General features: G+C 46.3%; 1 protein-coding gene and 2 long non-coding RNA genes across 8 annotated transcripts in view; 1 reads left to right on the top strand and 2 right to left on the bottom strand.

The window, feature by feature from the left end:
- The window catches only part of MYO1C (myosin IC), a 110,162-nt gene that overhangs the window by 84,029 nt on the left and 359 nt on the right, over nucleotides 1-25,774 (top strand). For all 3 annotated transcript variants that reach the window (XM_034752926.1, XM_034752925.1, XM_034752927.1), the window contains 12 exons: nucleotides 4,130-4,243; nucleotides 4,418-4,494; nucleotides 4,634-4,702; nucleotides 4,934-5,018; nucleotides 5,857-6,016; nucleotides 7,141-7,224; nucleotides 13,497-13,590; nucleotides 13,708-13,763; nucleotides 14,586-14,721; nucleotides 16,169-16,239; nucleotides 17,037-17,134; nucleotides 24,480-24,579. In XM_034752926.1, coding sequence (XP_034608817.1) covers nucleotides 4,130-4,243; nucleotides 4,418-4,494; nucleotides 4,634-4,702; nucleotides 4,934-5,018; nucleotides 5,857-6,016; nucleotides 7,141-7,224; nucleotides 13,497-13,590; nucleotides 13,708-13,763; nucleotides 14,586-14,721; nucleotides 16,169-16,239; nucleotides 17,037-17,134; nucleotides 24,480-24,579 — 1,144 coding nt within the window. The remainder of the gene's footprint in view (nucleotides 1-4,129; nucleotides 4,244-4,417; nucleotides 4,495-4,633; nucleotides 4,703-4,933; nucleotides 5,019-5,856; nucleotides 6,017-7,140; nucleotides 7,225-13,496; nucleotides 13,591-13,707; nucleotides 13,764-14,585; nucleotides 14,722-16,168; nucleotides 16,240-17,036; nucleotides 17,135-24,479; nucleotides 24,580-25,774) is intronic.
- LOC117867707 lies at nucleotides 13,461-15,888 on the bottom strand. The gene is made up of 2 exons (XR_004643473.1): nucleotides 15,667-15,888; nucleotides 13,461-14,801 (listed from the first exon to the last, which is right to left on the bottom strand). It is a non-coding gene; the product is annotated as an uncharacterized LOC117867707 (long non-coding RNA).
- On the bottom strand, nucleotides 17,128-24,483 carry LOC117867704. 4 transcript variants are annotated; one of them, XR_004643469.1, is made up of 4 exons: nucleotides 22,621-24,483; nucleotides 21,663-22,195; nucleotides 21,235-21,307; nucleotides 19,766-19,984 (listed from the first exon to the last, which is right to left on the bottom strand). It is a non-coding gene; the product is annotated as an uncharacterized LOC117867704 (long non-coding RNA). The 4 variants fall into 4 exon arrangements; XR_004643471.1 differs by having other exon boundaries at nucleotides 21,663-23,344; nucleotides 23,581-24,483; XR_004643470.1 differs by lacking the exon at nucleotides 19,766-19,984 and adding an exon at nucleotides 17,128-19,424 and having other exon boundaries at nucleotides 21,663-24,483.

Here is a 25,774-nt window from a genome sequence, read left to right as displayed (position 1 = left end):
GGCTGCAGCGCCCAAATCGAAGGACGCTAAGCGCTTCGATTTGTTTGGGCGTAAGGTATATTCAGCCGGAGGGCTGCAACTTAGAGCGGCTAACCAACAGGCCCTCTTGAGCCGCTATAACTTTAATTCCTGGAACTCTATGGGGAAGTTCAAGGAGTTGGTCCCCCAAGACTCCAGGGAAGAGTTCGGGGCCTTAGTGGAGGAGGGTAAGAAGGTGGCACGGACTCCTTATAGGCCTCCTTGGATATAGCGGACTCGGCTACGAGGACGCTGGCTTCAGGTATCGCCATGCGGAGAGTCTCCTGGCTCCAGGTCTCGGGCTTGCCTCCGGAACTGCAGCAAACCCTGCAGGATTTACCCTTTGAGGGACACGGGTTGTTCTCGGACAAGACGGACTCTCGACTGCAGAGCCTCAAGGACTTGAGAACAATCATGCGCTCCCTGGGGATGCATGTTCCGGGACCCCAGCGCAGGCCATTTCGGCCCCAGCCTCAGAGGTTCTACCCCCCCCCGCCTCGTCCGAGACAGGACTCTGCCAGAAGGCGGGGACGAGGTGGTAGGAGAAGGTTGACCGGCCCTCAACCCGGTCAGAGCCAGGGGCCACCTAGGCCACCTTCAGGCCCTAGGCAGAACTTTTGAAGGTGCGGTCGAGGACGGCGCCCCAGTCATCACCCAGGATCTAGCCCCCTCCTTTCGGGATTGCCTCTCCCATTTCCACCGTGCTCGGTCCCTTATAACCTCGGACCGTTGGGTCCTTCGCACGGTGGAGAGGGGATACGCTCTCCAGTTTTCTTCGTTCCCTCCCTCCCACCCCCCCTCCCCGTCCCTCTTCAGGGACCCTTCTCACGAGCAACTTCTTACACAGGAGGTTTCTACGCTCCTGTCTATGGGGGCCATAGAGGAGGTTCCACTAGAGTTAAGGGGCAGGGGATTTTATTCCCGCTACTTCCTGATCCCCAAGTCCAAAGGGGGTCTGCGACCCATCTTAGACTTACGTGGACTCAACAAATCCATAGTAAAGTTGAAGTTCCGCATGGTCTCATTGGGGACCATTATCCCTTCCCTGGATCCTGGAGACTGGTTCGCCGCCCTCGACATGAAGGATGCATACTTCCATATAGCAATCTACCCGCCTCACAGGCGCTTCCTGCGATTCGTGGTAAGCAAGGTGCACTATCAATTTGCAGTCCTTCCCTTCGGCCTATCCTCGGCCCCAAGAGTGTTCACAAAATGTATGGCTGTCGTGGCAGCATACCTTCGTCAGCAAGGGGTACAGGTGTTCCCGTATTTAGACGACTGGTACGCGGTCGCACCAGGGAGCAAGTTCGAGCTCACGTCCACATAATAGTACACACATTCCACGAGTTGGGCATTCTACTCAACAAAGAGAAATCCACTCTAGATCCTACCCAGAGGATAGAATTTATTGGGGCAGTCCTAGACTCCAGACATGCTCAAGCTATTCTACCAGACAATCGCTTTCATACCATCACAAGCCTCATTCGAGGGCTCAGGACCTTCCCGATTACCACAATGAGGACGTGCCTCGCCCTGTTGGGTCACATGGCCTCTTGCACGTACGTAACCAGGCATGCCAGACTTCAGCTTCGCCCACTCCAGGCCTGGGTATCATCGGTATACCGCCCGTATCGGGACAGCCTGAACATGGTGATCACGGTTCCGAACTCGGTCTTGACCTCCCTCACCTGGTGGTTGGATCACAGTGTGGTTTGCGAGGGAGTGCCGTTTCACGCCCCGCAACCCTCTCTGCACCTGGTCACAGACGCTTCATCTCTGGGTTGGGGTGCCCATCTCGGCGAACACCATACCCAGGGCCTGTGGACCGCACCCCAACTAGCCCTGCACATCAATGTTCGAGAGCTGATGGCGGTGCGCCTGGCTTGCCAGGCATTTCTCAATCTCCTACGTGGCCGCTGTGTGTTAGTTCTCACTGACAACACCACGGCCATGTTTTACATCAACAAGCAAGGAGGAGCACGTTCGTCGATTCTATACCAAGAGGCCATTCGCCTGTGGGACTTCTGCATCGCCCACTCGATCCATCTCACGGCATCGTTTCTTCCTGGAGTCCAGAACACACTAGTGGACCGACTCAGCAGGTCCTTTCAGACGCACGAGTCAATTCGTCCGGACATCATCTATTCCGTTTTCCAGAGGTGGGGATTTCCCCCAGGTAGACCTGTTTGCATCTCGAGCCAACAGGAAGTGTCACGCGTTCTGCTCCCTACAAGGGCGAGCTCTGGGCTCTCTATCGGACGCGTTTCTTCTACCTTGGAAAGACCACCTGTTTTACGCTTTCCCTCCATTTCCTCTGGTCCACAAGGTGCTGCTCAAACTGCGCAGAGACCAGGCACAAGTAATTCTAGTCGCTCCAGCGTGGCCGAGGCAACACTGGTACACCATGCTGTTGGAGCTCTCGGTTCAAACACCGATCCCGCTTCCGTTGTGTCCAGATCTCATCTCTCAGGACCACGGCCGACTATGTCACCCCGACCTACAATCACTCCACCTCACGGCGTGGTTGCTCCATGGCTGAACCAGGTGGAGCGACAATGCTCGCACTCTGTCCAGCAGATTCTGCTGGGCAGTAGGAAGCCTTCGACACGGACCACGTACTTGGCCAAGTGGAAGCGGTTCTCCTGTTGGTGCGAACAACGAGCCAAGTCCCCGTTACAGGCACCTATTCCTCTCATATTGGAATATCTCCTATCCCTAAAACAGCAGGGCTTGGCGATATCTTCAGTTAGGGTTCACCTGGCCGCTATATCGGCCTTCCACCCGGGGGAACTCGCTTCCTTGATATTCTCTAACCCGATGGTCGTTAGATTCCTCAAGGACTTAGACCGGATGTACCCACAACAACGTCAGCCCGTTCCGACGTGGGATCTCAACCTGGTTCTCTCCAAGCTCACAGGGCCTCCATTCGAGCCACTGGCTACCTGTTCACTCCTGTACCTATCCTGGAAGACAGCCTTCCTCGTAGCCATCACCTCAGCAAGGCGCGTTTCTGAACTTAGGGCGCTTACATCCGAGCCCCCATACATGGTTTTCCATAAGGACAAAGTGCAGCTTCGCCCACATCCTGCCTTTCTTCCTAAGGTGGTCTCACCATTTTACATGAATCAGGATATATTTCTCCCAGTCTTCCATCCTAAACCACATGCTACTCGCCAAGACCAGCGTTTGCATTCTTTGGACGTACGCAGGGCCCTGGCTTTCTATATTGACCGCACAAAGCAGTTTAGAAAGACGACGCAACTCTTCGTTGCAGTGGCCGACCGGATGAAAGGCTTACCAGTCTCCTCACAATGCCTGTCCTCCTGGATCACGTCTTGCATCCGGACTTGCTATGACCTGGCCGGTGTCTCGACGCCACACCTCACCGCTCACTCAACGAGGGCCCAAGCTTCCTCGACTGCCTTCCTGGCTCAAGTTCCGATCCAGGACATTTGTAGAGCTGCAGTTTGGTCATCATCCACACATTTGCAGCTCACTACGTACTGGTACAGCAGTCCAGGGACGATGCTGCATTCGGATCAGCGGTTTTGCACACAGCAATGTCTCACTCCGACCCCACCACCTAGGTAAGGCTTGGGAGTCACCTGATTGGAATCGATATGAGCAAGCACTCGAAGAAGAAAAGACAGTTACTCACCGTTGTAACTGTTGTTCTTCGAGATGTGTTGCTCATATCCATTCCAAACCCGCCCCCTTTCCCCACTGTCGGAGTAGCCGGCAAGAAGGAACTGAGGGGGCACCGGGTTGGCTGGGGTATATATCCAGCGCCATGAAGGCGCCACTCTAGGGGGCTCCACAGCCGACCCGCCGGGTGTTGCTAGGGTAGAAAATTCTCCGACGATCGTGCACGCGGCGCGCGCACACCTGATTGGAATGGATATGAGCAACACATCTCGAAGAACAACAGTTACAACGGTGAGTAACCGTCTTTTTTATACAGCAAACAATATGTAGTCTGTTTAACTAAAAGGCCTTGGTTACCAGAATGAATCTCTGTCTGAGGGAGAGGCACTGTGACTCCCCCTTTGTACCCTGCGGAAGTGCTCCACTTTACTTCTCATTATAAAGTCTCTCACTTATCTATTTCCAGGTACAAATCACTCTGTTCAGAAACGTGGCCCACATGGGAAGGGAGGCCCCATGATGGAGTAGCTGTGCTTGTGAAACATCTAGGCTACAAACAGGAAGAGTATAAGATGGGCCGGTCAGTTATTTCTTTCTTCCCTAATTTGGGGTTGTGAATCATAGGAAGTCTGTGTTTAAATATGGCCCCTGTGTCTAGAGGGTGGGGGAGAGAGCAGAAGCCCCAAGGGGATGGTGAGGGCAGGAAGTAGGTCCCTCTGGCCTCTTATACATAATCGTATATTTCCATTTCCAGAACAAAGATTTTTATTCGTTTTCCCAAGACTTTGTTTGCAACAGAAGATGCTTTGGAGATACGGAAGCAGAGTCTGGGTAAGTCATACACATTTAACCAGCTGGTTTAGCAGACAACTATCGGTGTGCCTTGTTTTTTCAATTGATCTATTCTCTGTCAGAATCCCAACCTTGGCCACTATTTCTAATTGATAGCTCTTTTCTTTTCCAATTTCAGCCACAAAAATACAGGCCACATGGAGAGGCTTCTATTGGCGACAGAAATTCCTGCACAAGAAACATTCAGGTATGTGAGGGCATGGGAAGCGGAATAAGCTTATGGCTAATTACCTGTATAGTTCAAAGCCCGTATTCTGTTTCTAGCAAGGGGGTGGGTGGAAAGGGGAACAGAAGTTGATCCAAGTTTGAGATGCAAGAATAAAAAGCCAGAAAGCATAGAGTAGAGGGGAATATTTTGGATTATATTGAATTAAGGAGTTCTGTCCAATGTAATACCTTTTGTTTTTATTGTCTTCAGCAATAACTATCCAGTCATGGTGGCGTGGAACCCAGGGGCGCCGAATAGCCACCAAGAAAAAGTGGGCAGTGGAGACAATTAGACGGTGTGTTTTTAAAAAAAAAAAATTGTCACATAGATTGTAATGTAGGGGGAGATTCTCAAAACCTAGTTGCCATGCGGGCAGGGGACTGGACTCGACGACCTCTCGAGGTCCCTTCCAGTCCTAGAATCTATGAATCTAACAATGAACAGATGGGGATAAACTGTCTTTTCAGTGTCATTTCTGTGACTTTTTAAAAAAACACAGAACAAAGCTCAAGAAATGTGGGAATTTGCCTGTTTTCAATAACACAAAGATTCTGGTTCCTCAGTGGAATGGAGAAGTTGGTGAATCTGTAGTTATTTTCATACACTTGAGACTATGATGTGAAATTTGAGTATAGTGGCTGAAAACAAGCACTGCTTTTCCTATATGACAGCACTGATTACAGATCTCTAAATCAAACCTCTAAAACTGGGCTCAAGTGCAACAGGGGAACTGAAACGTTACCCCTGCATTTTTTATATATGTTGAATCCTCTATCCCTATGGACAGTTTCCCTGTACTATCCGCTCTCAACCTTATTTGCCCTGGGAGTTGCTTAAAGAGCACATGTTCTCAGTTCTTCGCAGATCGCTGCCCAGTTCCCATTCCTTTGCAAGGTGTGTCTTCTGTTTGTCTGACAGCTTCCAATTAATTTGTTTTTTTCCCCACAGATGCTAAGTTTCTTGTTTATAGTCAATTGCCTTCAGTAATGGGGGCATAGGAAGTCTTAGTGTTAAACAGGTTTGTTGTAGAACCATAGATGATTAGAGTGGAAGACACTTAGATTCTTTAGTCTAATCATCTGTATCAAACTCATCCATAATGGTTACTGATCTCCCTTCTTCTGCCCATTCAGGTTTATTAAAGGTTTTATTTACCGGAACTACCCTCGCTGCTCAGAGAATGAATACTTCCTAGATTACATTCGCTACTCCTTCTTGATGAACCTCAAACGCAATTTACCAAAGAATGTTTTGGACAAATCATGGCCAACTCCCCCTCCATCACTCTGCGAGGTAGGCAGAAGAAAAAGAGGAGGAGTTGACTACTTTGTGTAGACAGAGTCCTGCACTGTAGTTTCAGTTATTGAAGGCCCTGGGTGTCACACATGTCACTGAGAGCAGTGAAACCTGTAGAACCTTCATTAGTAGCGGTGATGTGTGAGAAAGAAAGAACTATGTTTGACTCTCATTCTACACTGAATTAGCAGAACTGGCAGAAAAAATAACCAAAACATAAGTTAACATGTATACTGAGCATCTTTGTGAAATTACAAAAATGAAATGACTGTTGATTATTTAATTTATTTTACATATAATTATTACTGAGGTCAGTAAGTGACACTAAAAATGGAATCCAATTATGACATTGTTAAAAACAACTTTTCAAAGTAGAATTGCACTTTAAGACATAGGGTATGATTTTCAGAAATGCCTAAGTGACTTAGTATTTTAAGTGTTGGACAGATATCATTTAGCTCAGAATAAAATTTTCAAAAGCACATCAGGGACTTCTGTAGGCATTTTTGACAATTTTACACATTTTGTTCTGAGTTAAATGGCTTTTGCCTGAATGGTTAAACTTGGCTGAAAAGCAATGGAATGGTATTTGATTACCCATAAAGAAAGTAAATAAACTTTGTTTTCCTGTCCAGTATATTATTTTATGTTTTGAAGAGTCAGTTCTCTGGATACATGTTTTCTCCACCTGAAAGTTCACTGAGCTGCAAAAAAAATCTTATCAAAAAGACCCATTTTTATGACATTTTCCAAAAATTTGTTCCTAGGAGTGGATCTTCTTGGCCCCTTAAGATTCTTGTGTGTGCCTTGTTTGGCTCATAGGTACCTCCAAAACAGGCTGGAGGATGTGAAGAGGAAAATTCCCAACCCCAAGCCCAAACAGTGTGGTTGGAGCACAATACAGGACAAACTGTCTCAGCACAGGGCAATAGATTACTTGTTGCTATTTAATTTTAAAAATATTTCTGCAATAACATACAGTGTTGAAGATGAATTGTTCAAATTCAGCCTTGCATTTTCTGCATTCATATCTCTTCTCTGTTCTCTCCTTCTATTCTGTTAGAATTGTTTTGCCTTTGTTCAACTTAAAGCCATCTTCACTTACCATCTTATTTCTTCAGGTATCTCAGCTCTTGAGACAACTGTGTATGCAAAACATGGTGTGGAGCTACTGCAAGAGAATCAGCCCAGAATGGAAACAGCAGGTACAGGACATTTACATTACTTACCAGATCTCTCAAGTATTGCTAAGAACAAGAGGTGGGATCCACATAGGCACTTAGATGCCCAGAAAAATCACAGGGACAGCACTGTGATCCATAAAGCCAAGTTCGAAATCTAGGCTCCCTATATAATGAATGGGGAGAGATGGGTACCTTAGAATGTGATCTACCACACTAGGTAGGGAGCCACATAAAGTAGCCAATGGGCATTACAAACTGGGGGGTGGGAGCGAGGAGTCCTAAGCCTTGCCCCACTCACAGAGTTAGGGACCTATTTCTGCTTAGTGATCAGTGATCCACAAACTGCCTGGAGTCAGGTGGCTTAGGCACCTAAAGTGTCTTGTGGGAATGAGTTAGGCACCTGCCGTGCTCCACACAAAAGGGTGAAGTCAGGAGGAGTGGTGATGCCCACATTATAACTTTTAGCCCAATGGCTAGCGGATTTGCTTGAGATATGGGAGACCCAGGCTGGGTTTTAGGTGCCTAAGTATGGTTGAATGGGATGCGGAGGAGGGGGAGGCAGATAAGACCAGATGGAGGAGAGGGCAGGAGTCCCAAGAGGGTAGCTAGAAGCAGCAGGGAAAGAGGGCATCTCGGGAGGAAGAAGCTGTCATCAGATGTCCACTGACAGTCAGTTTCACAACTGTCTCATCATCTTTTAGTGGCTAGTCCACCTGGAGGATAACAGCCTACTACTGCTACTAGTTAGTCTATCAACTCAAGTGGTAGAGTTGTGTGCTATGGATCTAAAGGTCCCAAATCCTGCTGCTGATCAAGCTGGAGGTTAATACAGTTCCATGTGCTGTAATTTCTGGTGGGGTTTTCAGTTTGCTTTTAAAAACAATTAGGAAATCAATTCCCAAAAACTACATTAAAAGAACATTACAGTTGCAAAGTGAAACATTCGAAATTTAGGAAATGTCAGAATTAAGGTTGCCCTGGTGCATGTGTATTTTGATATAGTCTTTCATTGGGAAGTTTGTGCTTTCATGGAAGAAGTTTGTTTTGAGGAGCAGTTTGAGGTATGGTAAATCAGGTCAATTACGGAAGGGAGTCCTAGGGTAGAAACAGCCATATATAACCCAAATAAATAAAGCATAGAAAATATTAATAAAATATTAAATATGTGCAATATAACTGAATTACCACTGCTGTTAGCACCTTAGCATTTCCTGACTTTGGACTTGTCTACACAAACATTTAGTTTCATTTCAAGTGCTGGTCCCTGTGTGTATTTCACTGTGGGATATACATATGCTCTACAAATCTGAGATAGCATTCTTGCCAGCGGTATCCATTGCTCGACACCATCACCGTTGCCTTCTTCATGCTCTGCATCAAGGGAACAAGGAGTTATGCAACCCAACTGCCTCTCCAGTTCCTTCTTACCATCACAGGATCTGAGTCAGAATCCTTGTGTCCAGAGCTGATCCTTGGTTTCAGTCTGTAAATACAGTGTTAAAAATGTGTTTGTGTTAGTTTACTTAATGTAGATAGTTAATACCTTCTGCACTCCAGGGAGCCTCCCCTGCCTCCTCAGTATGGAATATGGATTATGCCCAGGTTACAAGGCTTTAAAATCTGTCCCTTCTGCCCTCACTCCTCTTCGGTCAATGACAAGCACCAGCAGTGTCTTTATTGCCTAGGAGAATGCCACATCTCTGCAAAGGGCAGTGTTTGCCGCTCCTTATCCAGCCAAACTTGGCAAGTGTGGGAACTCTGGTTTAAGAAACATATAATGGAGTGTGCAATGAGAGACCCTGCCAGACATCCAGGAGCACACATCATGGCCCTGGCCAGAAGGCTAATAAAACCAAGACTGTTTAGATACCAGCCTCAGCATTAACAATGGCACCAGCTCCGGTACCAACCACAAGTAAACACGGGGATCCGAAGCACTGGAACTGTTGGTATTGGTTAACGACTATTTGGTGGAAGCCCAGTGCATCATCGGTACCACCTCAGTCCCATAAGGAACCACTGATCACTAAAACCCTTCCCACACCAGTTCCAGAAATACGGGGAGACAAGACTCCATGTCCTTCAAGAATGGTAGAGACACATATCTCACCAGAGGGTATTTTGGTCCTACCAGACCTGCAGTTTCCCTTACTGATGGAACCAACCCTTACCAGGAAGATTCTGACTCCAACAGACAAAGCAGACTATGGGAAGAGAAGTTCATCCCCTATCCCATCTGCCAGCCATGGAATCCTGGTTTCATCTGCACTGAGGGCACTGTCAGTGAAAATGGACTCCATTTTTTCCTCATTCGGGGAACTGTGTGGGGCTGTGAACGGGGGTGCCAGGGGAGGCTACAAAGGGAGAGCAGATACTCCCAAAACTGGTGGGTAACACTGAAGTTAAACTCCCCAACCAGTCACAAACTATGCTTCTGATCCCCCACACTGGTTATCAAGAAGCAAAAAAGAAATCACACAGCCCTCTTTATTGCATTCCAGTCTCTGGCTCTCAATCAGCACCTAGATCTAGTACAGTGAGAAGTTATTTTAAAAACTCTTCTCACATATACAAAATGTTCTTCTGACCCCAAAGGGTCAACCACATTACCAGGTCAGTATAGGTTTGGATCTTACCCAAAATACCATGCTGCCAGCCAGTCCTTTAGTGTCCAAAACTAAAGGTTTATTATAAAGAAAAGGGAAAGAACAAGAAGAGAAATGTTAAATGGTAAAGCAGTTACATAAATATAAAGACTTCAAAGTCCATATATCAAGTTCCTAGCAGTATTGGTGAGTTTGCTGGCTTGAAAGTCCCTCTGGATCACAACCACAGCTTGGATGGGTCATTCAGTCCTTTGTTCAGAGCGTCAGTTTGTAGCAAAGTTCCTCCAGAGGTGAGGAAAGCAGGATTGAGGACAAAATGGAGAAGATGCAGCTGCCTTTTATAGTCTTTTGCCATGCGGCCTGTGCTTCCTTTGTTTCAAACACAAGCTGTCCAGCACACGGCTTCAAAACGTTCGAATTCTGTCCATAGGCATGTCCGTCTGAGTCATAATGTGTATCTGCCTTCTCTCAATGGGTCAGTTGTATAGCTAATTGTCCTTAATGGGCCATCAAGCAGGCTAGGCAGGGCTGCAGATGCCAAACTGTCTCGAGGTGTCACCCAGAAGCATAGCACAGGTTTGGAATACAGACATATCTATAACTCACAATACAAAGGTGATACAAACACACAAATGAGGTGATCATATCTGGCAAATTATAACATTTTTCCAGATATCTTACATGGCATATCTGGAACAACTCATTGCAATTTTACAATATTAGTATTCATAATATCCTCAAGTATCCCCCAGCATCGTGGTGGGGGGAAGTACAAGGGACCAGAGGATGAGTGGGATGTAATCTAATCAAAACAATTAGGTAGGAAGATGATAGAAGCACTTTGAATGGATTTGAGAAAATGGATGAAGCTGTAGGGATAGAAGAAAAGGAATGGCTCTTCTAAGTGTCTGTGTGTAAGACACACACACACACACACACACACACACACACACACACACACACACACCAAGACTATTCATTTTCCCTTTCCACATTACTCCTAAAGCTGTGCAAATCAGCTGTGTGAATGAGCAATATTCCAGTCCAACAGCACTCCAGATTACATGAAAAGATCTATGTAAATTCATATGGATATATTTGAGTCATTGAGAAGAATAAACCACCAATGAGATTCCATTTTCTACATGCAATAGCTCTGCAAAAGCAGACAATGAGAAATATATTAAACATGTGAGACATTGCTAGAATATCTCCTAAATATGTTATATTTTAATTTAAATACAGTTGTTTTATATTTACATAGCTCTAGTTACATACCTTATGCCGGCTACAAATCTCTGAAAAGGTCTGAATAACGAATTGTGCAGGGAATGGCTGGTTATTGTAGATATGGCTGTGCCAGTTTGCACAGGCAATTACCCAGATCTTCAAAATACTGTTCTCAGTAGCTTGCTTTATTTAAAAAAAAAAAAAAAATGCATCTTTGTCTTGGAGACTTATAGATAGGACCCTACCAAATTCATGGCCGTGGAAAACACGTCACGGACCGTGAAATCTGGTCATGTGCCTTTACCCTATACTATACAGATTTCAACGGGGAAACCAGTGTTTCTCAAATTGGGGGTCCTGACCCAAAAGGGAGTTGCGGGGGGGTGGGGTGTCATAAGGTTATTTTGGGGTGGGGGAGGGTGTCGCGGAATTGCCACCCTTACTTTTGCACTGCCTTCAGAGCTGGGCGGCCAAAAAGTTGCGGCTGTTGGTCAGGTGCCAGCTCTGAAGGCAGCGCCTCTGCCAGCAGCAGCACAGAGGTAAGGGTGGTAATACTATACCAGGCCATCCTTCTGCGCTGCTGCTGGCAGTGGCTCTGCCTTCGGAGCTGGGCTCCAGGCCAGCAGCTGCCACTCTCCAGCTGCCCAGCTCTGAAGGCAGCGCCCCCTACCAACAGCAATGTAGAAGTAAGGGTAGCAGTACCACAACCTCCCCAAATAACCTTGTGATCCCCCCAACTCCTTTTTGAGTCAGGACCCCTACAATTACAACACTGTGAAATTTCAGATTTAAATAGCTGAAATCATTAAATTTATGACCGTGAAATTGACCAAAATGGACTGTGAATGGGGTAGGGCTCGACTTATAGATGTGCTTTTGAACTATGAGAGTTGGGCAACATGGCTTATCTACAACGTTTTTAACAGTTAGCCCTCTACATAATGTGCAGCAAAAATGCTGCATCAAGAAAATTAGGTTATTGACAGTGCTGTTGCCTGCATTAAATTATTGCCACATCATTTAAAAGTCTCTGCATGGCTGTTTCTTTTGTTCCTTGTTCTATGCTAGATCTCCCACTTGGGCCTTGTCAAGCTGAACAGAATGCTGGTTTTTTGCCAACTAGTTAGCAATGGCTATCCCTCAGGACTGACACTTTCATCTTTTTCATCTATAAAGTATTTAGTATACTTTAGGTATACACACACTGCAATTAAAAATATGTATTACTGAGTTGCAGAGCCTGGGTCAGTTGATTTGGGCTTTCAAGTTTCAGGCTGCAGGGCTAAAAATTGCAGTGTCACCAGTCAGGCTCGGGAGACCCTTCCCACTCACAGGGTTTCAGAGCCCAGGCGCCAACCCCAGCCCAAATGGCTATGGTGCAACTTTTAGCTCTGCAGCCTGACCCCCACGTGCCCAAGTCAGCTAATCCAGGCCAGCCACGGCCGTGCTGCAAATCTTCTATTGCAGTGTACACATACCCATTGGGTGCTATACAAATAATACACTTTGTAATGTTCTATTTGTCCTTATATGGCAAAAGCTGTTCATTTGCAAGGTCATACATCTAAGAACTAAAAATGTGGGTCATGTTTATATGACTGGGGACTGTCCAGGAAAGCAGTGCCTCTGAAAGACACTTGCCTGTCATGGTGCATAACCAGCTGAACATGAGCTCACAGTGTGGTGTGGCGGATAAGAGAAGAATTGCTATCCTTAGCTATATAAGCAGGGGAATATTGAGCAGAAGTAGGGAGTTCTTGTTATCACTGTATATAACATTAATGAGATCATTACTGAAATACTCTGCTCAGTTCTGGTGTCCATGTTTCAAAAAGGATGAGGACAAAATAGAAGGGTTTCATAAAAAGAGCATAAATTACTTCAAGTCTGGAAAATGTGCCTTACAATGATAGAATGAAGCTCAAAGTGTTTAGCTTAACAAAGAGCAGGTTAAGAGGTGACCTGATCAGCAGCTATAAGTACTGTACCTGCATGGGGAAAAATTGCCAATACCAGAGGATTTTTGTAATCTAACAGACAAAGGCATAAAAGATCCAATGGCTATAAACTGAAGCCAAATAATTTCTCACTAAGGCACATATTTTTAACATTAAGATTAATTAACTGTTGGAACAATTTACTTAGGGATACGGTATTCTCCTTCACTTGAAGGCTTTCTATCAAGCTTGAATGTCTTTTTAAAAGAAATGCTGCATCACCACCAGAAGTTATGTGCTTACTACAAGCAGTACTTGTTGCAATTCTGTGGCCTGTATTATGCAGGAGGTCAGACTACACGATCATAACAGCCCCTTCTGGCATTAAAATCTAAGACTCCTTTACGGAGCTTCTGGAGATAGCTATTGGTCTATATTTAAATAGAATTTTACTCTGTTACACAGATCCAGAAAACGTCTGTTGTTTTTTTTTCCTCCCCCCCTTCCTCCCCCCTTGCAGTTAGATCAGAAAGTGGTTGCAAGTGAGATGTTTAAGGGCAAAAAAGACAATTATCCTCAGAGTGTTCCCAGACTCTTCATCAACACTCGACTTGGTGAGTAGCACTCAGAAATCTGAACAGGGAATACTAGTACTTTTTCTCTCTCTTTTCTAGTAATTTCTGTTCCTGCCATTGTGTTACTCCTGACCTTCTCTTTGGTTTCTCTTTTAGGCACCGAAGAGATAAACCCTAAAGTCCTTCAGGTTTTAGGCAATGAAACAATCAAGGTGAGACTTTGTGTCCTGTGATTACTGTGAAGCTTCTGCAATGATTCAGTAGAAGTGAATTCTTTACCAAGTGTCTGGATTTCCTGATGCAATGTATTAAGAATTCTACATTAGATTAGGGGGTATCTGTGGTGATAACTCTGTGCTGAGGTGTTAATGTTCCAATTGCAAAAATTGTAGTTTTGAGGTGTGTATAAATTTGGATTATGGTATAGAATTTGGAATTGAAAAGGGTGTTTGCCTGCTGGTGGAGATGATACACTAGGTGAAAGGGGCTAGAGTAGGCCAAAATGCATTATAGACATGAGTTAAATTTGGCCTTTCAACACCTTTGTGAACTGGGTGGCATTATCTTCTTGTTGGTGGAGAAATTGAGGTATGGGTTAGGACCAGTTTAAATCACATAGGCATTCCTTAAAATATAAGCCAGAATGCTTGTCTGCCACCCCTATAAACTGTATGCAATGTTGTTATAGCCATGATGGTCCCATGATATTAGAGAGGTAAGGTGGGTGAGGTAATATCTTTTATTGGACCAACTTCTGTTGGTGAGAGTCACATTTTTGAGCTTAGAGCTTGTCTTCAGGCCTGGGATTATATATAACAATGAAAGATATTAAATTCCAGACCTGAAGACGATGACCTCTGTATGAACTCAAAAGCATTTCTGTCTCTCACCAACAGAAGTTGGTCCAATACAAGATATTACCTCATCACCCCACCCCCCGTTGTCTCTCTGACTCCCGTAAACTGACCACTAGTCAGTGCTTTCTACATTGGAGGGCAAGAAGTTCCTTTTGGAAATCATAACACTTGTTTCAGTATGCAGTTCCTGTGGTCAAGTATGACCGGAAAGGATACAAGGCAAGAGTGCGGCAGCTACTTCTCACTCAGAATGCCATCTTCATAGTTGAAGAAGCCAAAATCAAACAACGAATTGATTATGCCAATCTGACAGGTAAGGCAACTGCAGGACACATGATTTTTGCTCACTTAATGATTATAGGTGGGGGCAAAGACTCCAGATGTTTGTGTGATCTGTACATAAGAAGACAGAGTGTTAGATATAGAGTAGCTTTTTAACTTTAATATCCTAAAATTGGGATTTCCCAATATTGAGCCCCTACTAGTGCGCATTGTATATATTCTTTGTACGAGTGTGATTTTGGGGATTGATCAACTACATACACTTGCTACAAGGGAGTTTCACAGTCTCCAAACACCAGGCAGAGCAGTGTTAGTTTCTCAGCTTTTTGGGACATTGTTTAGTTTTCCAGGCCTCAGGCCTTTAAAGATTATTGTTGGCATTTGTGTAAAAGTTTATTGGTTTGGATACGCTAGAAAAATGCTAACAAAGGAATCTTATTCAGAAATAATTGTACCCAGTTCAGCCCTTGGCTGATGTACTGTGGTCACTACTTTGCTTTACCTTGTTTGTGAAATCTCTTCAGTCCTACTTACTCCCACCCCCATCCCCTTAGTTCCAAAACTCCCTACAGTCCCAGACACTGCAGTCTGCAGCATTATTGCAAGTCCCCTTTCCTCCTTTCTCACCCAGTTCAGTAATTCACCACTGCATTGCTCCAATCCTGACCTAACAGAGTCTTCTATTGCAAACATAGTTGCCAACATTTTAAAGAAGTTTTCAAGGGCAACACTAATTCAGGGGTTTGGGTCCCACAAGCCCCTATCATTGCAGGGCTGGGGCATGTTTCAGTGAAAGTTAGGTTATTTTGATTTGAATGTCCTAATCTCAGGCTGCAAAATGTTTGCATTTTAGATTTTAATCTGATACACTTCTAACTAAAAACCAAACACACCCAAATCCTTTCAAAACAAAATGCTACACCGCACACAGGTACTCAATACTATGGTGATGAAAACAGTATAAAAATGTACGTACAATAGAATTTCTGCATACTTCAAGTTATCTGGGTGGGCCCATTAGGGTGTGTTCAGGGGGAAGACTAGGTTCCATCTCCCCTTCATCTCCATCTCAATTTTAAGGAGAGGATGGCAGGTCTGTTCTCTTGTCACATTCTCAGGGGCATATGTCCTCAGTGAAGTCCTCATTCTCAGGGATAACTTAGGCATTTCCTGACTTTTGTTTTATATTCTCAAACTTAGCAATATATTTTTATATTTAATGTAAGTTTACATTTTGGGCCAAGCCTTGGTTTCTGAGTGAGTATTGGGAGATAGGGACAGAACAATAAGCGGCTCTTTCATTCTCTTCCAACTAGGGCATCATATAACTTATTTGTCACACTCACGGAAAATTTCTAAAATACTTGGAAAATTGATGGAGTCCTTTGTACTCAGTTCAGGCTTCACAAGGACCACTAGTATTCAGACTGTCTAGGCATCAAAATATATTGGAGTCAAACAGCATTTCTGTTTTGCAGGAATCTCAGTCAGCAGCTTGAGTGACAGTTTGTTTGTACTTCATGTGAGCTGTGAGGATAACAAACAGAAGGTAGGAGAACCTCGTCTCTGTCATTCACTGTCTCACTAACCATAAGTGCTGAATGTCCCAAACTGTATGAAACAGCTACAGGTCCTGAGTTTCAGGGAGAAGGAGAGAGGGAATATTCAGAAGAGCCAGAGAGAAGATGTAAATAGATGGAATGCAGGGTGGTACCTAGATCTAACTGACTTTTGATTTGTCACCGCTTTCTAATTGGGTTAGTGGGTTTTTTTTTTTTTTTTGGTCGTCATTGTCCTGTACTGGGGAGATGGGTTCCCTCATAGGTGCCGACTTCCCCTCTGCCCCATGGGTGCTTGACCCCTGGCCCCACCCTTGCCCTGCCCCAATTCCACCCCCATCCCAAATTCCTACCCCTGCCTCCTTCCCTGAGCATGTCACGTCCTCACTCTGCCCCCTCCCTTCCGGAAAGTCCTAAGCGCTGCCAAACACCTGTTAGGTGGTGGGGGGAGAGGGGGCAGGAAGCGCTGGGAGGGGGAGGAGGAGGTGGGGGCGGGGAGCTTGGCTGCCATGGAGTCAGCGCCTATGGGTTCCCTGCTGGATGTTGCAGCAGTTTGGATTGGTTCTGTCTTGGCCTTATTATGAACAGCATCAGAAGTGTTTAAGTCCCTATCAGGAGATTTATATTATGATATACATGTCCTGGACTTCTCCAGCAAATGAAGCTCATACAAATACAAATACAGACTATCCTGCAGGCCCTTGGGGATAATTCTGGGCTCTTATACATTGAAATAAAATCTGTTGAGAATTAATGATTACAAAGATCTTTTATGACTTTTTTTCAGGGAGATGTTGTACTACAAAGTGATCATGTCATTGAGACACTAACCAAAACTGCCATGAGTGCTGACAAAATCAATAATGTCAACATCAGTCAAGGCAGGTGAGTTAAGAAAGAAGTTCCTTTTTTGTTCTGAATAGGGTACTCTGTTCAAGCCTTGCTGGGAAGTGAAAAGAGTGTTACAGTTAATCTAAACAAATGATTGACTTCAAAACCTCCTTAACTAACTGCATGTTACTAATTACTTTCTCACAGAAGTAGCAGATCATTTGTCACTGCTGCATGATGTGACCGTAGCTGTACTGACTACCATGGTAGCTATGATATCATTTCTCTTCTGTCACTGACAGAGTGATGAGTCACTGTGGTAACATGCAGCCTGTAATTATCTAGATACTTCTAAGTAAAATAAGTTACAATAAGGAGCACAGTTCTTCGAGTGCTTGCTCAGGTCCATTCCATTGCACGTGTGTATGCTTGCCACGTGCACCGGTGCTGGAAATTTCCCCCCCAGTGGAATCCATAGGGCCAGCTCCAGCGCCCTCTGGAGATGTGCGCGTGTGCACCAGTATAAGGAACAACGCCAGTCGCCCTTGCCCCCCTTTCAATTCCTTCTTGCTGGCAGTGACAGTGCTGGAACGTCCTCCTGCTTTGGCAAGGAACTTAGCTTAGGAACAAGGCGTGCCCCATGTCCCAGGATTTCAAACCGTGTGAGCGGTGCGAGAAGCCTATGCCAATCAGTGAGCCCCTCCAGAGCTGCTTGAAGTGCCTGGGGGAGACCAACATGCACACAAGTGTAGAATCTGAAAAGGATTCAAGCCATGCACTAAGGAGGAGTAGGACATAAGGATGAGAGTGCTAGTGCCGCCAACACCTTGGGATGACAGTCCTCTCTAGAGGAAAGCCAGCACTAGGGGCACTGCAACAATCCCCATAGTCATGGCATCGCTTCCCTGCACCGCGACGCTCAACATCACTCACGCCAGCAGTCTCTGGAGCTGTGCTACCAGTTTTCAGAAACCCACCCAAGTCTTCGGCACCAATCTCTGGACTCTCAGCACTGGTCCCCAGACTCACGGCAACGATCACCAGACAATCAGTGCCAGCTTCCCAAGGCACACCATCAGTCCCCAGAAACCCAGCACCAGTCCCTGAAGCCACAATGCCAGTCCTCACGGTCCCACTCTTGGTCACCGGAGCCCTGGCACCAGTCCCCAAGCTTGAGGCGTTGATTGACAGAATACTGTTGCCGATTCCCCCAAGCACCATCGCCAGACATGTGGCACCCTGATATGGGGCTGCAATACCGCTCCCCAAGTGCGAAGCCCTGGACCATCTTGTATGTTGGGGAAACGGAAGCAGCAGCGGCACCGACCTGCTCACCGAGGGAAGACCCTGCCTCCTTGGGCTCTGAGGAAGTCACAGCGCCCAGGCGCACTCTACAATGCCAGCAGGTTTTTCCCCGGGGCCGCCAACAAGCACATGGCCCCAGAGCGAGTGGCCTGTACCCTGGCAGTTCTGGAACCCAGGGGGGATCTCCCGCCCGCCTCCTGACTCAGACAAGGGATTGCTTCAGATACTCAGGAGCCTCCGTCAGCTTTGGCTGAGGCTGTGCCAGCCAGGAAAGCGGAGTCAGTCCCTTCCCCGGTTCTAGCCTCCTCATCTTCCTCACCCAATGAGGCAGTGACAGGCCAATCCCATGTGGTGCCACAGGATGATTTTAAGACACACCAAGAACTACTTAAGCATGTGGCCACTAAACTTGGACTGGAAGCAGAGGAGTGTCAGAACCAGCTGACATGTTTGACATCTTGGCTGCAGTGGCCCTATCGAGAGACATCCTGCCTGTTTACGAGGATGTAAAACTGGTCAAGGTCTGTCCCGTTGCAAAGCATGCAGAGAGAAAATACTATGTCCCTGCTAAGAGCTTTGAGTATCTTTATTTCCACCCCTCCCCAAGTTCCTTGGTTCTGTCTGCTGCCAATGAGCAAGATAGGCAGGGTCAATCCAGTTCAACCCCCAAAAATAAGGACACAAAGAGGTTTGATCTTTTCCGCAGAAAAGTTTATTCAACTGCCAGCCTCCAGTTATATGACACAAATCACCAAGTCCTGCTCAGGAGGTTTGATTTCAGCGTGTGGCAATCCATGGCCAAGTTTGCGGACTCATTGCCACAGGAATCCAGGCAGGAGTTTTTGGCCATACATGAAGAGGGCAAGACTGAGGTGAGGGCTTCCCTCCAGGAAGCCTCTGACACAGCCAACTCCGTAGCCAGAACAATGGTGTTGGCCATTTTAACAAGATGGGCATCGTGGCTGCAGTCCTCAGGCCTTTCCGCGGAGGTCCAGCCAGTCCATTCAGGATCTCCCTTTTGATGGATTGAACCTGTTTTCTGAATAGATGGACAGCAGGTTGCATGGTCTGAAAGACTCTAGGGCAGTGGTTCCCAAACTGGGGTTCACAAAATGAACAGGGGGTTCTTGGGAAAAAATTCCCTAATGGCGGACAGAGCTGTCCCTAGGGACCCCGGCACGGGGCCAGCAGCCCGGAGCCCCTGGACTTCCAAGAGCTAAGCAGATCAAAGCAAGCATATCTATCACACTGAGGAGATTTAAACTTGAAGACTCCTTATAAGAAATGGAAAGGGAGGTGGATATTTTTTGCTTTTTTAAAATTAAATAGACAGCTAGTATTGTCTTTAAAATTATTATGAAGAACAAGTTTAAGCTTTGTTGTAACGTGCGTTGTTTGCCTGGACTGCTCAAGACCTGAATACTTATGTAGGAGGAACTCTTTGAGTTGGCTTCTTAAATATCTTCATGCTGTTTCACATCTGAGACTCCTTGATGAACCATATGAGCCTTGTCTTATAACAGGCTTAGTCAAAGAGATACAAGCTACGAAAGTGAGATCTTGGAAGAGTGTTGCCATTTTCATAATGTAATAAAAATACTGTAATGATAAATAATAATAAATAGTGTGTAATAAGCATGTCATAAAAACAAATTTTATATTTCTAAGATCACTGCTTTTATAATTTATACTCAGGTAAAGGAGAAAATCCCTGTAACTATTAATTTTTAGGAGGGGGTTCGCGAGACTTGACATTTTAGTGAAAGGGGTTCACAGGCTGTAAAAGTTTGGGAACCACTGCTCCAGGGCTACATTACACTTCCTGGGCCTTTATACTCCTGTGCCTGCAAGGAAGTGATTTAAACCCGGCAGCTTCAGAGATTTGTGGGCCAGACCAGGTCAGAGCCCTACTGAATGATGCACTGGCCGCATTTACCCAATCGGGCTCTACCCGATATACACCTGGAAATAAGCAGATATTTTGTGTGTGCACCCAAGGGCGACCTCCCAGTCTACAACCCAGGATCCAAGCACCCTTTTATTTTCAAGCGGTCTCTTGCCCTACCTTGCTGCTTGGGCCACTATGGTGGATCAGTGCGTGCTCAGCACCATAGCAGTGAGGTTCACCCTCCAATTTTTTTTCCATCCCTCCTTCCTCTCTCTTCAGGGACCCTTTTTACGAGCAATTTCTTGCCCAGGAGGTGCAAACCCTCCTGTAGGTGGGGGCCGTACAGGAAGTTTCAAAAGAACTGAGAGGGAAAGGGTTTTACTCCTGCTACTTTCTGATACTGAAGGCCAAAGGGGGTCTACGACCAATCTTGGCCCTGCGAGGCCTCAAAAAATATCTCAAGAAGTTGAAGTTCTGCATGGTCTCTTTGGCCTCCATCATCCTCTCCCTGGATCCTGAAGACATGTACGTCTCAACTTAAAGGATGTGAACTTTTCTATTTTCCATAGGAACAGAAGGCTCCTACGATTCGTAGTCGGGCAGACTCACTACCACAGTGGCTCTCAAACTTTTGTACTGGTGACCCCTTTGACATAACAAGTCTCTGAGTGCGACCCCCCCCCCACCCCATGAATTAAAAACACTTTTTTATATATTTAACATCATTATAAATGCTGGAGGCAAAGCAGGGTTTGGGGTGGAGGTTGACAGCTCGCGACCCCCCCCCCATGTAATAACCTCTCAACCCCCTGAGAGGTCCCGACCCCCAGTTTGAGAACCCCTGCACTACAAGTTTGCAGTGCTCCCATTCAACCTAGCAACAGCCCCAAGAGTGTTTATGAAATGTATGACAGTGGGCACAGCCTACCTCAGACGTCAGGGTATTCAAATTTACTCGTACCTTGACAATTGGCTCATCAAGGGTCACTCAAGAGCACAGGTCCGTAGTCCAAGCTACCTGCCAAGCGCTGGGCCTGTTGATAAATGAACAAAAATCAACATTGGTGCGGGTGAAAAGGATAGAGTTTATAGAAGTCCTCAACTCTACTCACACCAGAGCCTTCTTACTGGAAGCCAGGTTCTGAGCAATGTCGGATCTGATTGCCCGAGTCACGACCCATCCACTCACCACAGCCCAGGTATGCCTCAGCCTGCTAAGCCACATGGCAGCGTGCACCTATGTGATTCAGCATTCAAGACTGCATCTCAGACTACTACAGATGTGGCTGACATCCATCTACTCCCCAGTCAGGCATCACTTGGACAAGGTCCTCACAATTCCTCCGCAAATTTTTTCTAATTTTTTTTTTTCTTCTAAAAAATACTTACCTCCTTTGCATGGTGATCGAACCCGCACAATGTAACCAGAGGAGTTCCGTTTGTAACCCCATGGCCTATGGTGTCCCTGGTGTCAGATGCCTCGGACTTGGGGTGGGGAGCCCATCTTGGTCCCTCAGGACTCGAGGCTTATGGTCCCAACAGGAACTATTGTTAAATATAAATGTTAGAGAGCTCAGGGCCATCTGTCTAGCTTGTGAAATATTCCTTCCCTAGCGCTCGGGCAAGGTAGTGCAAGCGTTGACAGACAACACAGCTTCTATGTTCTACGTCAACAAGCATGGGGGAGCGCGGTCATTGGCCCTCTGCCCAGAAGCCCTTCGCCTGTGAGGCTTCTGTATCCAACACGCTGTCCTTCTGGAAGCCTTGCACATCCCTGGGGTCCGGAACACAGATGATCAGCAGCTGAACAGCAGATTGCTTCAACGGGTCCTTCTTCTCTCACCATAAGTGGTCCCTCCACCCAGAGGTCATCAGGACCATCTTCCAGAGGTGGGGAATTCCTCAAATGGACCTATTTACTACTAGGCAAAACAGAAAATGCCACCAGATTAGCTCCCTGCCAGTTCTTGACAGCAGTTCACTATCTAATGCCTTTCTTGTCATGGGCAGGCGACCTGATATATACCTTCCCACCAATCTCACTTATCAGCAAGGTCCGCCTGAGGATCACGACAGACAAAGTACAAGTCATTATGATAGCCCCGGCATGGTCTTGCCAGCATTGGTTTGGCATGCTCATGGATTTAGCGGTGGCAGCCCCTTGGACGTTTGCCAACCACCCAGATCTGCTCTTGTGGGACCACAGGCAATTACTGAACCTGAACCATGCCTCCCTGCACCTGACAGCATGGATGCTGTATGGCTAAGCCTCGAGGAACAGGCCTGCTCTATGCAGGCCCAGCAGCTTCTCTTACAAAACAGAAAACCCTCCACCAGAGTGACTTACCTGGATAAGTAGAAACAGTTCACCTGCTGAGCATCTGAATGGAACTTTTCTCCAGCTCAGTCTTCTTTACAATTCATTCTGGGATACCTGCTCCATTTAAAGCACCAAGGTCTGGCACTCATCAGGCAAGGTACACCTGGCAGCCATATCGGCTTTCCACTCTCACATCCAAGAATGATCAGATTCTTTAAATGCCTTGAAAGACTCTTTCTGCAGGTCCATGATCGGGTTCCCTAATGGGATCTCAGCCTGGTCCTCACCAAGCTCACTGGTCCTCTCTTCAAGCCCCTTGCCTCCTACTCTCTTACATCTTTCGTGGAGGGTCGCCTTCCACGTAGCCATCACTTCGGCAAGACGAATCTCCAAAATTAAGGCCATGACCTCAGAACCCCCTTCTACGGTGTTCTACAAGGACAAAGTCCAACTGCATCCCAACCCAGCCTTCATGCCAAAGGTGGTATCACAGTTCCAGGTCAGTCAGGGTATCTTCCTGCCAGTGTTCTTCCCAAAGCCACAAAATTCCAACGAGGAGAGGCGTTTGCATACTTTGAACATCAGATGTGCCCTGGCCTACTTTAAATGAACCAAGTCCTTCTGCAGGTGTACTCAACTTTTTATTGCGGAGGCTGACAGGATGAAGGGTTTCCTGATATCATCTCAGAGAATTTTGTCCTAGATCACTGCCTGCTTGTGGATCGAGCCACCACTGGAGGGACTTGAGAACCTGAGGAGAGAACATGATCAGTCTATCTATATGGTCCCGGTTCGGCCTGTACATGGGGAGGCTGGGTGGGAGGGAAGGAGGGAACAGAATTGGAGAGAATATCCCAATTCTACCATGCTCAGGACCCAGTGGTCTGAGGTTATTTGAGCCCCGGCATGGTAGAAATGGGATAGACGGTTCACAAAAGGAGGAGCAGGATCCTGGCATTGAACTGGTTGTTCCATCCTCGGGCACACCTTCAAAAGTTTGGCTTTGAGCTCGAAGGCTGCTTAGCTGAGCCCTGGCACTGGCCGAAGGAGGATTGAGATGGGTGCCTCCTGTTACTCCTGCCCTGCTTCCTAGCACAGGTCCCCAGCCAGGACATCTTTTAGTCGCAGTACGCCATCAGACAGAAGGCTAGAGATGATGCTGCGTTTGGTAGAGCAGTGCTCCCCCTCCTCCTGGGGACCGCTTGGGAGTCACCTACTTGGAATTGACATGACCAATAACTCTAAGAAGAAAAAATAGTTACCTGCCTTTTGTAACTGTTGTTCTTCAAGATGTGTTGCTCATGTCCATTGCAAGACCCACCCGCTTCCCCTCTGTCGGCGTAATCTGGCAAGGAGGAACTGAAGAGGCGGCGGGTCGGCAGGGCCCTATATACACTCCAGGGTGCTCCACAGCCAACCCGACGAGTACTGCTAGGGAAAAGCTTTCTGCTGATTGTGCGCACGCACACCTACTTGGAATGGACATAAGCAACACATCTCGAAGAACAACAGTTACGAAAGGTAGGTACCTGATTTTTCTTTGAGATGTGTTGTCATGGAATGGACATGAGTATTCTCCTTCCCCTCTGTCGGAGTTCCGGCATCAAGGAACTGAGGGGAGGGGCACAGCGGTGTCTTATACCAACGCATACATGCGCGACTCCAGATACCACTGGGGGAAAACTCCAGGCACCAGTGCATGTGATGAGCATATACACCTGACATGGAATGGACATGAGCAACACATCAATAGTTATGAGAGGCAGGTAACTGGTTTTTGTGAAGTATTTGATTGTACTGTAGCATTAGACACAATTATACTGTTCGTGAGCAAGTTGGGACTTAGCTAAGATACCATGTGAGGACTCTTCCTTTGTTTCTTTCAGCATAAAATTTACAATTGGGCAAGGCAAAGAAGGAATAATTGACTTTACTTCAGGATCTGAACTGCTCATAGCCAAAGCCAAAAATGGCCACCTTGCTGTGGTAAGTGTCTTTGGGCGTAAGAGTTTGCACAGCTTAAGAAGGAAAGTAATTAATCTAAATGTGTTTAGAAAAGTGGGTTTTAAATTATGATTGTCTTTATAGTTCCCTACACAAAGCATTTGCATTCCAACCTCTCTCCCATTCTGAGATGTTTGAGGACTGCACACCTCTTTTCCTGCAATTACCAGAAATCGTTCAGACTTGGCTAGGCTGTTTCTCTACCTCTAGTAGTGCAGTTCAGTATTCCCACCTTATCGGTTCCAAACCCACATTAAAAACTGTTGATTTTAGATCAGAAGTAAGAAACAATCCTTTACCCCAATCTCAGTTCCCCTCTGGGACTGAAATAGCCATATTGCTGCTTGAACAGAACCACTTGTCATACTCCTCCAGATTTGTTCCCCTGTGCTATCCTGTCACAGCAGGCCAGAGGTAAGTCCAAACACACTGAATCTAAAAGGGAAAAGTTCCAAAGTCTCCATCCCAGTTTCAGACTGGTCAAGAGGTCAGTCCCAGAAGGGAAATAACTTTCCACCCCACCCCACCCCTAAGGTGGAACCATCTGAGCTAGCAGCCCTACAGATTGGGGTTTGAGGAGGACAAGTGAGAGGGGAGTTACTTATTCACATAAAACAAAAGAATTTACATAGTAAAATTGTCGGAATTTGGCCAGGACACTGAAACCAGCATCCCTTTTCTGGGCTATGGACATCTTCCATAGCCCCATCAAGGCCCGTTTGCTCTTATGCAACCATTATGATTATATCCCAAAATATTTTATGATTTCAACCCTATGGGACTGTACACTAGTGTTTGCCCATTAGAACAACTTTATGTGGACTCTGCTTAACAAAGCAGATCTTCCTCCAGTGAAGTTCCACACTGCTGGGGTAAACTTTTGGGAGTCTGGATGAGATTTAAGAAACCCTGACTTCCTGCATGGGCAAATCGGTGCGTTTGCTTTCTGATTTACAGTATCTGTCTGAGTTTGTTAGATCAGGACAAGTTCTTACTTATTCTGCATCCCATATGGGGTAACACTACTCCAGTCTCAGAGGGGTAGCCGTGTTAGTCTAGATCTGTAAAAGCAGCAAAGAATCCTGTGGCACCTTATAGCCTAACAGACGTATTGGAGCATGAGCTTTCGTGGGTGCATCCGACGAAGTGGGTATTCACCCACGAAAGCTCATGCTCC

The sequence above is a fragment of the Trachemys scripta genome, chromosome 18 (assembly GCF_013100865.1).
Source record: "Trachemys scripta elegans isolate TJP31775 chromosome 18, CAS_Tse_1.0, whole genome shotgun sequence".
In the NCBI taxonomy this organism is placed as follows: Eukaryota; Metazoa; Chordata; order Testudines; family Emydidae; genus Trachemys; species Trachemys scripta.
Note: the sequence above shows the minus strand (reverse complement) of the source record. Positions and strands in the feature narration are given on the sequence as shown.